This window comes from Uloborus diversus, chromosome 9, assembly GCF_026930045.1.
Source record: "Uloborus diversus isolate 005 chromosome 9, Udiv.v.3.1, whole genome shotgun sequence".
Classification (NCBI taxonomy): Eukaryota; Metazoa; Arthropoda; class Arachnida; order Araneae; family Uloboridae; genus Uloborus; species Uloborus diversus.
Window position 1 is genome coordinate 106,266,163 of NC_072739.1, and position 15,952 is coordinate 106,282,114.

Sequence of the window (15,952 nt, forward strand, 5' to 3'; positions counted from 1 at the left end):
TAAAGCTGCCGTCACTGAGCATTGCAACGTAAATTTAATAATTTAGTGACATGAAAACTTGATAATGATTTTTAATTCATTTCACTGATTTTGATTAAATTAAAGAAAACAAGTTCAAAAATCTTAATATATAAAAATCAATGTCCAGAGATAACATATATATATATATATATACATATATATATATATCAACGCACAGCCGAAACCGCTGAAGCTTCAGACTTGAAATTTGGCAGGCATGTCCGCATGATTACGAAAGTAACCACTAAGAAAGGATTTTTCGAAATCTCAATTAGTTCGGGAGAAATTAATTAAAACCTCTTAATTTCTGCGAAATTAAAACCTGTCATTGAATTCAAATCCCTTATTTTCGAAGGCTTTCCTCCACTCAAATCATTATTCAGTACTTCATGTCAACTTTTGGTCGATAGAAAACTATAAATTTGATATTGTTTTTGTTTCTCACGTGGTTCTTCAAGGCTTTTCTCAAGTCAAATCATAATGTTTCAGTCTTTTGCTTTCATTTTTTCAAAACTAGAAACGAAGTTTTTAAGAACATCATCACAGGCGGACTATCCTTTTGAATTTAGAAGAGTGCAGTTTCCTGTTAAAGTTTGCTTTGCAATAACCATTAATAAGTCACAAGGACAGACATTAAAAGTAGCAGGGACCGATTTAAGAGAAGACTTTTTTTCACACGGCCAATGTTATGTAGCTTGCTCCAAAGTCAGTTCATCAAGCAGCTTAATAATTTTAGCACCAGAAAAAAAAACTAAAAATGTTGTATACAAAGAAGTTCTTGCTTAAACATAGGTATATCAATAAAATGTGGATGGCCTGTGTTTGCAAAGATAATCAATACTTTAAAAGGATCGTTAATAACAGTTAAAGATCGGTTAAGGACAAAGGCATATATGTAAGGAGTCCAGGGGCCCCAGGATCCTCCCCAAACTAGAAAAAGTTATAGGTTAATTAGTAATTATTATAGGGGATTTTCGAAACTAGGTGCACCAAGCAATGTTAACCCCTGCTAATTCCATTACTCAAGCAATGCCGGGTACGGGAATGCTAGTAGTATATAAAATTTTATACACTTGACTAGCTGCGTGCCCGGCATTGCACGGGCTACTTAAAATATGAAAGAAATGTCCAATTGATGTTTTTGTATTACTTTGACATCAGTTTCTAAAGCGCTAAGGAATAAATAAACACGCGTAATGCAAGGTTTGCAAAACACCAGTAGAGCATATTTTTGGAAAAAATCTCTTTAATGTTAATCATAGTTATCAATGATACAAGATATGAGTATTTTCAAAGCACAAAAGACAAAAATATATGCATTATCAACTATAATCTGTGCTCACTTTAAACTGAATTAAATCTGATAGACTATATCTGAAATATTTATGTACAACTACGATCAGCTTTTTACATAAAATGACACATATTTTTTGGTTGCTTATGTGAAACTAAAGTACCTTTTAACGATACAAACTGCATTTCAAAAATAGAAACAGGAAAGAAAGAGAGAGTTATTACAATTCAAAAACTCACCCATGTGACGGGAAAAAGTTTAACAAAATAAACATAATTAGTCGCACATCCTAAATGTACCAAAATATGAGGCCGGTGAATGATAAACTTACACTACAATCAATAAACATGTCTAAAGAAAGAACTTTCGTATGCTGAAAAGAGTTAAGAACGTTGAGTAAAAAAAAAAAAAAAAAAAAAAAAAAGGACAGACGATAAAATAAAGGCTATGTCCGAACAGAGTAACCAATTTTAAACTAATTTAAAATGAAATTCTAGATGGAAACGTTGCTTTAAGATTTGGACAGCAGCCAAAAAAATCTCTTTTAAAACAATTATAAGAATTTTATTTGCTTACCCATACGCAAAATGGCAACAGGAAAGAAATAAAAATTTCTGAATAATGTTATGTTAATTAACGTTTTAATTAATATCTTTACTAATTAAAATGTTTTCTTTGGAAAATTTCAAATTGATCGGTATCTCGTTCGACTCTCGATTCGCAGCGGTTCTCGAGAAGATCGATCTTCAGGCAGACAGACAGACGCGAACAGATTTTAATATTATAGTAGATAAGACACAAATGAGGCAGTGAGAAGCAAAGGGATGCAAGTGGATATTTTCAAGTTTTTGAGTGAAACACTTTTAAAGATTAGCTCCTAGGTAGGCTTTCATTGAAATTTTTTTTCTAAATCATGCTGTATAGCAGCAACTTCTAGGGCTACTGGGCTACTAGTATCATCTCTTGTCCCAAGACAGAGGAGAGGTTCCCCTACCAAGTGTACTGGTTCTCCAAATTTTGTCACTTGCATCCCTTTGCTTCTCACTGCCTCAAATATAGAACTTTTAAATATAAAAAGGTTTAAACACTAGACATAGTTCCTGCCATACTAACTATATTCATTTTATTGCTTAGTAAGAACCAACTGCTATAAGGAAGATTCTTATAGATTTAAAAAAGGTACATATTAACTTCCTTTTCCCTGCAGGGGTTCATACACTTGTGATTAAAAAAAATTCCCTGACTTTTCCAGGTTGTTTTTTTAAGAAAATTCCAGGTTACTTGCTTCATTCAAAATTAAGTTTAAAAGCAATATTTTAAAAATAATTTAAATTGTTTAAAGTAGCAATGCAGAAGAACCGAAACCTTTCCCCTCAGATTAAAAAAAAACTTAGATTTGAAACTCACTCAAAATTTTAAGTTTTTTCAAACACTTTGTTCAAAATAGTTTTAATTGATTTACTACTTGTTGAAAACAAAGTACTTTCAACTTATTTCAGCGGTTCGATGATGTCACTTTTGCGGCTTTTTGCTGTAGTCACGCAGCAATATTTTAGCATCTGCTTTTGCTTTATAATTCTTTTTATTTTCTTATTAGTTTTTTACACAAAAAGTATCAAGCAAAATACAAAGCTATTTTTCAGTATAAATATGATCAACTTGTTGCATTGATCGGCATACCATATAATGCAAAATAGCAAAAATCAACATCCACCGATCGTAGGCCAAAGCCAATAATCATCTTTTTTTTTCTTTCGCATATTAAAGGATGCTTATATTAAAATTTTTCTTCTCTAGAAAATTAACTTTTAAAAATTCAAAATTTGTTGTACATTTTACATTACTTTCAATAGTTTACATTGAGATAAATATCCAATTCTGTTTTTGGAAGTCTACGTCTACTTCCATCGTGCAAATGACCTAATATAGCGAAAAGTGAAAAATTTAAGATAATGAGTAGATTTTTGGATTTGTTGCATAAAAGTAGTTAAATTAATAATTCTTTAAAACTACAATTAGGACAAAATAGTCAGTTTTTAGCACATAAGCATCTAAACCAATTAGCATGAAAAAAGCTCTAAAGTTAAAATTTTGCATTTTTCCAGAAAATAATTATGAATTTTTTTGAATTTTTGTATCATGAAAACAATTAAAAAAAAAAAAAAATAAATAAAATAATAAAAAAAAAATCTTCATGAAACTACAATTCAGTTGAAAAGTTTTTAGCACATTTGCATGCAAGATAATAAGGGTAAGATTAAGTTTTAAGAACAAAATTCTACATTTCATAAAAGTTTATTTAAAGTAATAATAATAATAAAATTAAAAAAAAAAAAACAATTTGCAGCACATTTTGCATTGTTTTCATTAGTTTGTAATTAAAGAAAACATCCAATTCTGCTTTGATTTTGGAAACTTAGGCATTTAAAGATCGTGTCTACTTTTGGCTTGTGAATGAACCAAAATGATGACTACAGGGTTTGTCCGGAAAGTAATGAGCCTCATTTTAAAAAAAATACTTTTAATGATCAGATTCTTACAAATACTTAAAAATCTTCAAAGTACGACCCTTCTGCGTCGATACACTTTTGCCAGCGTGATTTCCATGGATTGAAGGCTCCCTGGAAGTCCTCGACCGATAAGCTCTTTAGAAGTGACGTCGTAGTAGACTGGATAGTTTCCACGGTGTCCCAATGTTTCCCCTTCAGCTCTCGTTTCAGTTTGGGAAACAAAAAAAAGTCGGGCGGGGCCAAGTCAGGACTGTAGGGTGGCTGGGGAAGCGCGTCGACGCGAATTTTGGTCAAGTAGGAGGTCACAACAAAGCTGGTGTGAGACGGTGCATTGTCATGATGGAGTTTTCAACAATTTTTGATCTCCTTTCAGACGCGGGTGACGCGGTTATTCAGCCGTTGAAGCACTTCTTTGTAGAACTGACCCGTAACAGTCTTGCCAGGTGGGACGAACTCGCGATGCACTACTCCTTTAACATCGAAGAAGACAATGAGCATTGATTTCACGTGTGACTTGCTCATTCGAGCTTTTTTTCTGGCGAGGCGACGCCGTGGTGTGCCATTCCGCACTCTGTCTTTTCGTTTCTGGGTCGTACTCGAATATCCATGACTCATCTCCAGTGATGACGTTGTCCAAAAAATTAGGGTTGTCCCTACACATTTTTTTCATCTCCTTGGAGACTTCCAAGCGATGGGTTTTTTGAGCATCGGTCAAAACTTTGGGCACAAGTTTTGCGCAAATCTTTCGCATGCCCAATTCTTCCGACACAATCTCATGGACAATTGTTTTCGGCAAGTTCAACGAGTCTGACAACAAACGAACACTCATTCGGCGGTCTGAGTTCAACAATTCGCGCACACAACTCACATTGTTGTCCGTTTTCGAGGTTGAAGGCCGTCCAGACCGGGCCTCGTCGGTGACATCCTCACGACCCTCTTTGAAAGCTTTGTGCCACTTTTTTGCCTGCGAATAGGACATGCAAGCCTCCCCGTAACCCTCCTGAAGCATATCGAAGGTTTCCTTGGCAGTTTTGTTCACTTTGACACAAAATTTTATCGCGTAGCGTTGTTCAATCGTTCTTTCCATTTTTAGTATGACAAGGGCGCGAAACAGGGGTCTCCTTAAAATGACGTCCTCACCGTTTCAGAGCTCGGAGGCGACTGAGGCATGGCTCGCTGGAAAGCTTAGGGTTCCCCCCACCACTTCCAAGCGGTCGCGCCGCTCGGCGGTGTACGGTCGCGTCACAATAAAATAAGGCTCATTACTTTCCGGACAAACCCTGTATGTTTCACGCGCAGCTAAAACGACTTTCCGGTCAAAAAAAAAAAGATTTTCCCAGATTGACCATCCCATCTTCAGGCTTGTGCTTCTGAAGCAGTAAATTTTCATTTTCCCTGTTGTGTGTGTGCATAATTCTTGTTCATCCGAGGAATTTTTTTCTTGAAAACTATTGAGGGTCAAAAATGGCGGCTGAGAAAGTTTTTTTTGGATCGTCTTTTTTTTTATTGCTAACGTCATTTTGCCTCCAAATTTTTACAATTTTTTTTTGGAAACATCGATAAAAATGCAGATTAGATGTCACAAAACAAAATTTCCTTGGATTTTTTTTTTGGGAGGGGGAGGGGCAAAGGCCGAAGCCAGTTTTCTATGTTAAATCTGCCCTTGTGGGTTTTTCAGCTCGCACTTTGGGGATAATTTTCATGTTGAATAAAAATAATTTAGCCAAATTTCCAGCTCTTTATCTCAATCGACCTTCGAGTTTTTCAAAAAAACCACTGCTTTTTTGATTTTTTTTAAATTTTTTTTTTAAGTAAAACTCAAAATTAATGAATGGTAACTTTTTCCCTTATTCTTAGGAATAAAATGCATAAAAAGTTATTATAGTCATAATTTTTAAATGAAAAGCCGGTTTTTGGCGATGGAAATAAAATTTAAATATTTTTTTCAATGCCTTTCTGAAAAGTCACTCGACAAATTTTGCCAGAAAATGTCTTTTATACTCTTCTACACTCAGGAATTTTTTCAAATTTTTTGAAGTGGTGGAGCAATACAAAAAATTATCAAGTATTTTTTCTCTCTCATTTTGCGTTTAAACAAATTTAAATATTTTTGATTGCCAAAAAATTTTATTTGAACTAAGTCAGTAAAAAATCCTCTGCTAAGTGAAAAAAAAAAAATTAGAATTTTGACATCTTGAATTCAAATTATGTTTTTCGCAATCACGAGTGTGTGTGTGTATGTAGGCGTATATGTTTGTGTGTGTGTGGGGGGGGGTATGTATGTGTGTGTAGGCATGTGTGTTTGTGTATCTGCGTGTGGGTATTTTTGAGTATGTGTGTTTGTGTGTGGGGGAGGGTATGTGTATGTGTGTGCAGGCATGAGTGTTTGGGTGATTGTGTGTATGTGTAGGTGTCTGTATGTATGCATGTGGGTGTATGTGTGTGTGTGGGTGTATGTGTGTGTGTGTAGGTGAGTGTATGTATGCGTGTAAGTGTAGGACATTGACGCAACCTACGGTTTTCGCTAGAGGAGCAGCATCGTGAGGCTGGCCAACGGTGGTGCTGGCAGAGGGAGGCGGTGGGAAAATAAAATCATAGAATTCAAAACTGTCAAGTGAGAACAATAAACAATCGTGATTGCTCAAAAAAAAAAAACCCCTACGAAAATACAGTCAAACCCCGCTATAACGAACCGACTTCAGAGATCGCTATAACCGGGGGTTCGCTACATCCGATTTTCCAAAAAAATAGTCAAAATTCGGTAATATTTTACAATAATAAACATCATACTTGCACAATGACTTCATTAGTAGTTAGAGTAATAAAATGAAGTTTTAGAAATAACTAGTAACTATGTATATTTTACTCAGTAAGACGCAAATTAAAATTTTACCTTTTTTTTATTTATCAGTAGCATAGAAGAAAGACGTTATTTTCAGTTGAAAACTTTTAGATTTTATATACATTAATTTTTTTTCTCAAATACTGCAATAGAATCCACAATATGTTTGTCAATGTTTTCAGTCGCAAAAAAATTGTTCAAAATATTTACAGTTGCGTTTGCAGCGGAAATGGATGGTCCTGGATTTGCATCTTCCATTCCTTCATCATTGTCCAAAGAATCGTCATCCATATCTTAAGTCAAGTTCATCTTTTCGCTTACTTCTGATACGATATCGCTGTCACTAACTTCGCCAGATGTAGCAACATCGTGATCACAAGATTCGAAGTGTTTAATTTCACTTTGAGGAAATACGTGCACTCCGTGTTTTTCCAGCCACTTGGAAATGGGAAGGTTGTCATCATCATCGTCCTCATCATTGCCTTTATCTTCATCCTGTTGGGTTTTTCTAAGTCCAGCAAGACGAAAACAATTTCTGATAGTTGAGTCAGATACCATCCTCCAAGATTTTTCAACCAAAACAATGGCGTCAAGGAGGGAAATGTCACAGTCCTTGTTGTTATCGTAACATTCTAAAATGCGCAAGATTAGCTGTTTTCTGTAACGACATTTAAGGCTACGAATTACTCCCTGGTCCATTGGTTGCATTACTGAAGTAGTGTTGGGATGGAGAAAAACTACTTTAATCCATTGTAAGTTCCTTGGTTCGACGTGTGCTGAACAATTATCTATCAGCACAACAATTTTTCTTTTCCCTTGGGACAGCTCCTTATCCCATTGTTGGAGATACTCCTTGGAACAAGTCAGCAGTCTTCCAAGATTTTTTGTTTGATTTATAAACTACAGGGAGTTTCTTTACGTTCTTAAAGCACCTGGGCTTATTCGATTTTCTAATAACAATCAACTTTCGTTTTTCAGAGCCAGTCATGTTAGCACCAGAGGTGCCAAGTTTCAATGGAAGTTATCAGTAACCAGAGTCATAGTTGTTGTGAAAAACGGAAATCTAACGCACGTAGTCGCGCAAATAGCGATCCTAACAGTTGTGCTTAAACTTTAGTACACATTTCTGCTGAATAATTAAAATTTTCAAACAAATATGCATTTAATAATTGAAAAATAAAATACAGGAATGAAAATTCTCAAAAATCGGTGAACATTGAAGTTATTTACTTTATTGAAAATGATATACATAAAAACAATTAAGTAGCACAAAATGTTAAAGATTAAATTAAATTTTAGAAATCGGTTGAATGAAGCTGTAAAATAAATGCAAAAATTATTGAGAGAATAATAGAATGGATACTGTAAAAAAATATTAATATTTAAGAATCGGCTAGAAGTTCTTATTTATTTGAACATAAATTGATCCAAGTTGTCTTTTTAGCAGCTTTACATTGTTCATTTGGAAATTTACGATCGAAACATTTTGTACTGAAGTTGAAATTTTTCTGTTTTTCTATAAGCAGTGATGTCAGTGTCTCTGTCCCCAGAGTCGGGCGAAAATCAGTTTGGTTCTTACGTACCACACTAAAAACCCTTTCTGAAGTTGCATTGCTATGTGGCACAAGCAATAATGCTAGCATTAATTTTGAGAGAGCATTATATTTTTTAGCTCCATTCTCATCAGATATCTGTGATATTTTGTGCCATATAGCATCTGCACTATCATTTATCACATCATACTCCTCAAAATTTTCAAATTGGTACATACTAAATTCTATGTCCAAATTTGCTTTTTCTGCATCTGTCAAAACATTGGGAAATTTTGAAATTAAAAATTCTACAGAGGAGAATGACATTTTTTTCCGAAGAGAGACATCTGCAAGAGCTGCATGCTCCACAAATGAATGGGCTACGAGTAATTTATTTTTAATGTATTCCACACTTTTAACATAAAAATTTCTTACGTCTTTATAAAACTGTTCAGCTTCATCTGAAGAAATATTATTCTTTAGGTAACATTTGGTTTCTGATCCAATTACAAGATCATTGTCTGCTTTTTGATTTTTTCTTTTGGCACAGTCGAGGCTTAAGAGTGAGTTTGGACTATCACCAACAGCAGAAGGTTTGATAAACCTTACAATAAGCCCTAATAATAAATCCTCAACAGTCTTGCTTACTTTGTGTATTAGGGGTTTTTCTTGTTGAAGAAATGTGTTTGCATTCAAAAACAGGGGCAACACACTTTTTAAAAATAACACATAAACTTTGGTAACAGGGTTTTGCATGCTGACTTTAATTTCCTGATACTTTGCATGCTTAATATTATTCTTTTCATCACAAAAATACAAAGTCAGTGGCTCCCACTGTTCGAGGACTCTTTGAATACATTCGAACAGAGACAGCCACCTGGTTGAAATATACCTTAATACTTTATGTGGTTTAACCCCGTATATATCTTGGCACAATTTAAAACTGTGCTGCCTTTTGGAGCTTTTTTGCAAAAAATAATAAATTTTTATCAAAAACTCCTCAACATCAAATTGTTGTATTGCTGCACAACCATTCTTTGCAGCTAGATGTAATAACTGGCAAACACAGCCCTGAAAATTAATATTTGACTGAACTTTTTTTATATAAGAAAGCACACCCTTAATATTTCCTGTCATTGCTTTGGCATTATCTGATGCAAATGCAACACAATTTTTCCAACAAATTTCTTTCTTGGTGAATTCTTTATTTATAGCATTGAAAATTCCCTCACCAGTGTTATCAGTGCACTCAATGATGGACAGTATCATATAAATAATTTTGCCATGATTTTCGGAAAAATAGGACACAACAATGGGGTAAAGTTTCGTATCATTTTTGTCATTGCTGCCGTCTGTTGCGAGAGCAAAGGGCCTTGAATTTAAATTTTCAATCACATCATCCTGTGTAGCCGATGAAAGACATTTTAATAAAGCAGTTGTTTTTGTACGCCCACAAGCATATTTCGCTGCTATTTTGGAGTCTGGAAACATTCTTTTGAAGAGCGGTCCAGCATGATCAGAACATGATATTGGTAGATTATGCTCCGATATAAAACTTGTGAACAGAAGTTCTGCTTTTGTCACCAAAAGTTCATCATCGGCAGTTTTCATATATGCAAACATATTTTTGTTCGAATCGCAAGCTTTTGCGTACTTTTGATGCATGGCAGTTTTCATATGCCTTCGGCAATCATCTCTTCCACCATGAGCAATTGAGATGTCTTTGGAGCAGATAGTGCAAAAAACGAACTCCGGCGCTAAATTTGAATGAATCAAACATTGCCATTCTTTTGTGTACTCTTGTCGATATTTCTGAGTTTTTTTATGTCTTTTTGTAGGCTTTCCTACATCTTCTACTGGATTTTCTTCTACACCTCGAACAGCGTTTTGTTCAATGTTAAGCGCTCCACTCTGGCTATTACTTTTTTCTGGTTTAGACTGTTGTAGAGATCCATTACTATTATTTGGATCGCGATCAGGAACTCCACGTTTGGAACTTTTTTCTCGAGCTGACTTTAGCCATTTATCCATAATTAAACAAGGATTAAAAAAAATATGTCGTGAATGTGAATCATCGGATAAGAAACAATCACGCAAAATGAAAAATCGAGCAAGTGTCAAATATCCAACGTGCACGCTGCGTTCTCAAACGAATCAACAAGCTTAAGTCGAGTTGTACCTATACTTCAAAAAATTAGTGAGCGAGATGCAGTGAATTCTCAAAAATAGTATTTTATACTTTTTAAAACACACTTGGATGACTTTAAGTTTAGAGTTCCTATCAATATTTAAAAATGACCTAACGGAAAAAAGATTTGTAAGATTTTTCGAAACCTTACGCACATACATCGTTGGCCAGTCGCTATTCTTACAACGCACTCATGCGCCGTCGGTTTCTGCGCATCACGCGCGAAGTATCCGGCGAATATGCAAAGCGAGTTGGTAGGTGACATACACACTAAAGCGAAAGAGAGCGCAAGCAATGTTATCGCTTTCTCGGCAAGCTTAAACACGAAATAATGGTAGATAACACATTTTCTCATGAAATTACTCCAAACGTTCTAAAGGGAATAATTTTTTAAACTTTAGAAAAATTATCTGAGCAAAATTTGACTTTTCCGTAACGTTTTATCGATGTTCGTAACACCGTAATTTCGACGGGAATCCGTAGTAGTTACGGGCAAATCGTAATACTTGGCACCTCTGTAGCACAAACAAGAATGGTTATCCTTATGTTGGAGTGTTTTCCGCCGACACATTTTTCACCTTTTAACTTCAATGTTTGATTTGGAGTCAGCTTATAAAATAAGCCCGCTTCGTCAGCGTTAAAAATATCCTTTTCGTCGTAATCTCGAACGATGTCCGGCCACACATTTTGCATCCAATCCTGCACATCAGAAGAGCACACACTTGCAGCTTCATCCACAACTTTTCCACTCGTTATGTTGTGCGGTTTCTTAAATCTATCCAACCACCCGTTAGAACAGACAAAACCTTTTTCATTAAAATGTTCGGCAAATTCATTTGCCTTTGCCTGCAGAATGGCTCCCGTTATCGGTACATTTCTGTTCCTCTGCAGAGAGAACCACTTAAATAACGCTTCGTCTAACATTTTGCCTTTCTGCTTTTCGCATTTTTTACAGCCCTTTATGTTTTTTTAATAGGCAGAAACAATTGCATCACGGTTCTTCCAAATAGTGGCGACAGTAGATTTTGAGAGCGAAAATGTTTTGCAAAGTGAGGATTGGGTTTCGCCACTTTTTAATTTGCGAATTAATTGCACTTTTTCTTCAACAGAAAACGCTTTGCGTTTATTTCCACTGGCCATGATGATTTCTACCTAGTTCACACGATTATCCGCAGTGGAAAGGAAACTAAAAATCAGAGCAAACGCACGAGTGACCAATAATCTCGTCCTCTGACTAAAACCAGTTAAGAAAATTGAGGGAGCTTGAAAACCGGCTCGCCCCCCCCCCCCACCTCTGAAGAAGCAGCTGCTCTTGCAAGGAACAATAAAGGAGGAATGTGGTTTGGACCAGGGTTGTTTGGTTTAAGCCACGTTGGTTTAAACCATGGTTTAAACCAATTGGTTTTTTTAAAAAAACCATGCAGTTTTTTAAAAAAATGGTTTAAAAAAAAAGCCAAAAAAAAAAAAAAAAAAAAAATCCATTTTACAGGTTTACATTGATCTCCCCCACACATATTGAATAATAAACAAATTAGGATTGGAAAAAGCTTCAAAGCTAGTCTTTTTGTTCAAGGCTTTCAACTAAATGAATTTTTTCTAAAGACTGTTGGAGAAAACAACGGTTCTTTTGGTTTAAAGCAAAATATTTTTAATCTGTTACAAACAAAAACTGTAAAATTACATTTATAAAAAAATATACAGGGTGTCCGAAAAGTCCTTGACACATTTAACCTAAAATACCATTGTTATGTGTCGAGGACTTTTCGGACACCCTGTATTAACTTATTTCAGAAATGTGTATAAATCTTTTTACAATTACATAAAATTAACTTTACACCACAATAACATATGCATAAATACATAGCAACTTTTACATTATAAATTAATAATATTTTTATGTTATTTAGTACTTTGAACAAAAAACAAGTTTTGAAGCTTTTCCAGAGCCTAATCAATTTTTGAGTTATGAATGATATCTAAATGACGAAAATATATGCACTGCATTTTTCAAATTCTTTTTCCTGGCTTTTCCACCACTCAGTCACTGTTGCAGAAGATATAATGTTTTTGGCAAAAATTTTTTTCTTGAAATAGAATTTGCTACACATTTATTTGTTCTAAAGAGTTTGCATTTAATATTTTTTAAACTTCAATGCTGGATGCAACATTTATGCCAGTAAATAAGCTGTAATTTAAGCCATGTTACACCAATTTTTGTATTTTTGATTTGGTTCTTTGTTTTAGCGATAGTTGATATCTTTTCCAAGTCTTTCCAAAATAAGAACGGAGTCGAATATAGAGCAGCACTTTTTTTTAAAACTTTGTCAGCACAACAGCAATTGATTTTTTGACTGTTCAATCATGTACTGTTGTAAATTTTGCTTTACTTCAATATTTGCGACATTGTGTATATAAAAATCAGCGTTATGTAAGATCAGAAAGAAAAAATATGAAAATTGTTCTTTTGAAAAGATTATGCTTAAAAATATAACTTTTACCTTTATTCGATAATTATTCATATTATGTTGGTTTTATAAAGTTTTTTTCTTGGATCTTCATTATATTTTATCTTAACCCGCATCACAACCACTTCTTGAAGTATTTAGTATCATAAAGGGTCTATATATACATGCATAATATGTTAATCAACTCAAACATTTCAATCAATATTTCCCCGCAGAAAGCTATTTTAATTATTTAATTTAGTTACAAGATTTTGTTCGTATCTCTTTAATTAATCAAGAAATTAGATATAATGTGACTATTGAATAACTGTTAATTACATGGAATCTTAATTACCTTCCAAATTAAATTAATTGTTTTTCTCGCAAATAGTATTTAAACCAAAAAAAAAAAAAAAAAAACGTTTTTTTTTTTTGGTTTTTTTGAAAAAAAAAAAAAAAAAAAAAAAAAAAAAACGTTTTTTTTTACCAACCCTGGTTTGGACCGGGGATTTCCTAGAAAAAAAGGTGAGCATTGTAGAAGATGGAGTTTGCTGAAATAACAAATGCTAAAGAATTTCATTGGGACATGTGCAAAGAAGAACTTAAAAATTCAGACATTTTAGGATCGTTATAGACAATTTTTTCGTGTTTCTGGATCGTTATAAGCATATGGAATTGTATTAATGACATAGGGCTTCAGTTCGGACCAATTAAAAGGTTCGCTACAACCGAGGGATCGCTATATCCCGGGTTCGCTATAGAGGGGTTCGACTGTACTATCTTACCAGAGAAAAAACACCATAAAAAACTTAAGACATATCCCTTATGAAGTTATTAGGAATGTAAAAGATGCTAAATTGTTCATAAAGATGGTTATATAATATGATGTATATGTATAATATGTCCTATTTTGAATAATTTTTCAATCTACCTCCAATAAAGACAAAATCTTTGAACAATAAAGTAACTTTTTTACGCCAGTTAACATAATTTTTTTAAATAACTGACATTAGCAGGGTTGCCAACTGCTCTGCATTTTGTGGAGCAACTGCGCAAAATACGAAATAGCAAAACTCAGCAGCTCCACAAAAAATAATTTTGATCTGCATTCCCCGGCCGTGTGTTTTCAAGCATGACAAAGTGTTTAAAGCTTTTTTTTTAAAATATTTGTATGCTAGTGCTTAAAATTATTATCAAAGCTCAAAAACAATTTTAGATAAGTGGTTTAAAATTTTTTTATTGAATTTATGCAAAATACCGGGCTGCTCCGCAAAACTTCAAAATGCTCCTCAAAATTACCACAGATGCCCCTCTAACTATTGCTCCAAGGTTGGCTACCCTGCATTAAATATAATAATTTTCAACAATTTATGATGATTTTTTTAAGTAAGGTTAGTCTTTGTCACTGTTTTCACCCATGATGAAATAGAATTTTTCATCAATGAACAGACGACTCAATATTTCAGCAGGTTTTACTACGTATTTTTGCTAACTATCAAGCATGAGACAGAAAATATGTGTTCAAATCAAATGTCTCAAGCTATATCATACTTAGCTGAGATGATGAATGAAGATGATGACTCCATTATGTGAAAATCACACCTAATATTATAAAACTTAAAGTGAGATTGCGACATATTAATTGTCGCTTTTGTATCGTATATTGTATGTCGTATTGTTGCTTTCTTGATTATGAGTCAGATAAGAATGATAATTGGGATTACTCGATATTGTTGTGACTGCTAACAGTAGGTGCACTGTCATTGCTCACACATTGCTGAGATCATATATTTTCTGCCTTATGCACGAACTTGATATTTGGCAAAAATAGTAAAGCCTGCTGAAACATTGAGTCGCCTGTTCATTGATGATAAAGTCAGCGTCTTTGGTAATGAAGACAGTGACGATTACTAACCTTACTTAAAAAAAAAAAATCATACATTGTTGAAAATCTTTATATTTAGTGTCAGTTATTATTTTAAAAAATATGTTAAATGGTGTAAAAAAGTTACTTAAATATTTGAATTTTTTGTCTTCATTGGATCCAGATGGAAAAATTATTCAAAATAGCGTGGACAAATTATAAATCGTCTCTATGTACAATTTAGCATTGAATAATATTTATTTAAAAACTCTTTAATCATTTTTTTTACATTCCTAATAACTTCATGAAGGATATGTTTTAGGTTTTTATGGTTTTTTTCCTGATAAGATAGTATTTTTGAAGTATTTTTTTTTCTCATTTTTTTTCACTTAGCAGACAGTTTTTTACTGACTTAGTTCAAATAAATTTTTTTTTTGCATTAAAAAAAATTTTAATTTGTTTAAAAACAAAATGACGAAAAAAAAATCACCTTTTAATTTTTTTTTTTTGTATTGTTCCTTCACTTCAAAAAATTTGAAAATATTCCTGAGTGTAGATGAGTGCAAAAAAACATTTTCTGACAAAATTTGGTGAGTGACATTTTTCAGAAAGGCATTGAAAAAAAATATTTAAATCTTGTTTCCATCACCATAAATCGGTTATTCGTTAAACAAATTATGACTATAGTAGTTTTTCATGTATTTTATTCCTAAGAATAAGGGAAAAAATTACCATTCATTAATTTGGAATTTTACAATGAAAACGAAATTGCAATCGAAAAAACAGGTTTCTTTGAAAAACTCAAAGGTTGGATGAGATAAAGAGCTGAAAATTTGGCTAAATTATTTTTATTCAACACCAAAATGATCCCCAAGTGCGAGTCGAAAAAGCTGCAAGGGCAGATTTAACATAGAAACCCGGCTACGGCCTTTGGAAAATTCCCTGACATTTTGACTCGCGTCATTTCCCCTGACAATTCCAGGTTTTCCCGGAGCATACGAACCCTGCCCTGGTTCTTCAACTAAGTTTTTATATATATTTTATATACATTTAATCATAAAGTAGGTACTTAATGTTTCGATACAAACTTACTTGGTAGAATGGTTTTATATCGATTTTTTGTTCCAGAACCCGCAACTTCAACCTTTTCTGGATGATTCATAGGAATTTCCTTAATAAGAAAAATGAAAATAAATAAATAAATAAATAAGTGTTAAATTTAAACAAGTGCAACATACAACCTTTGCTAGTTAAATA

General features: G+C 33.6%; 1 protein-coding gene across 1 annotated transcript in view; it reads right to left on the reverse strand.

The window, feature by feature from the left end:
• Nucleotides 1-15,952, reverse strand: part of LOC129230419 (tyrosine-protein phosphatase non-receptor type 5-like) — an 82,205-nt gene that overhangs the window by 23,379 nt on the left and 42,874 nt on the right. Inside the window, 1 exon segment of the mRNA XM_054864819.1 lies at nt 15,788-15,866. Within this exon segment, the coding sequence (XP_054720794.1) occupies nt 15,788-15,866 (79 nt within the window).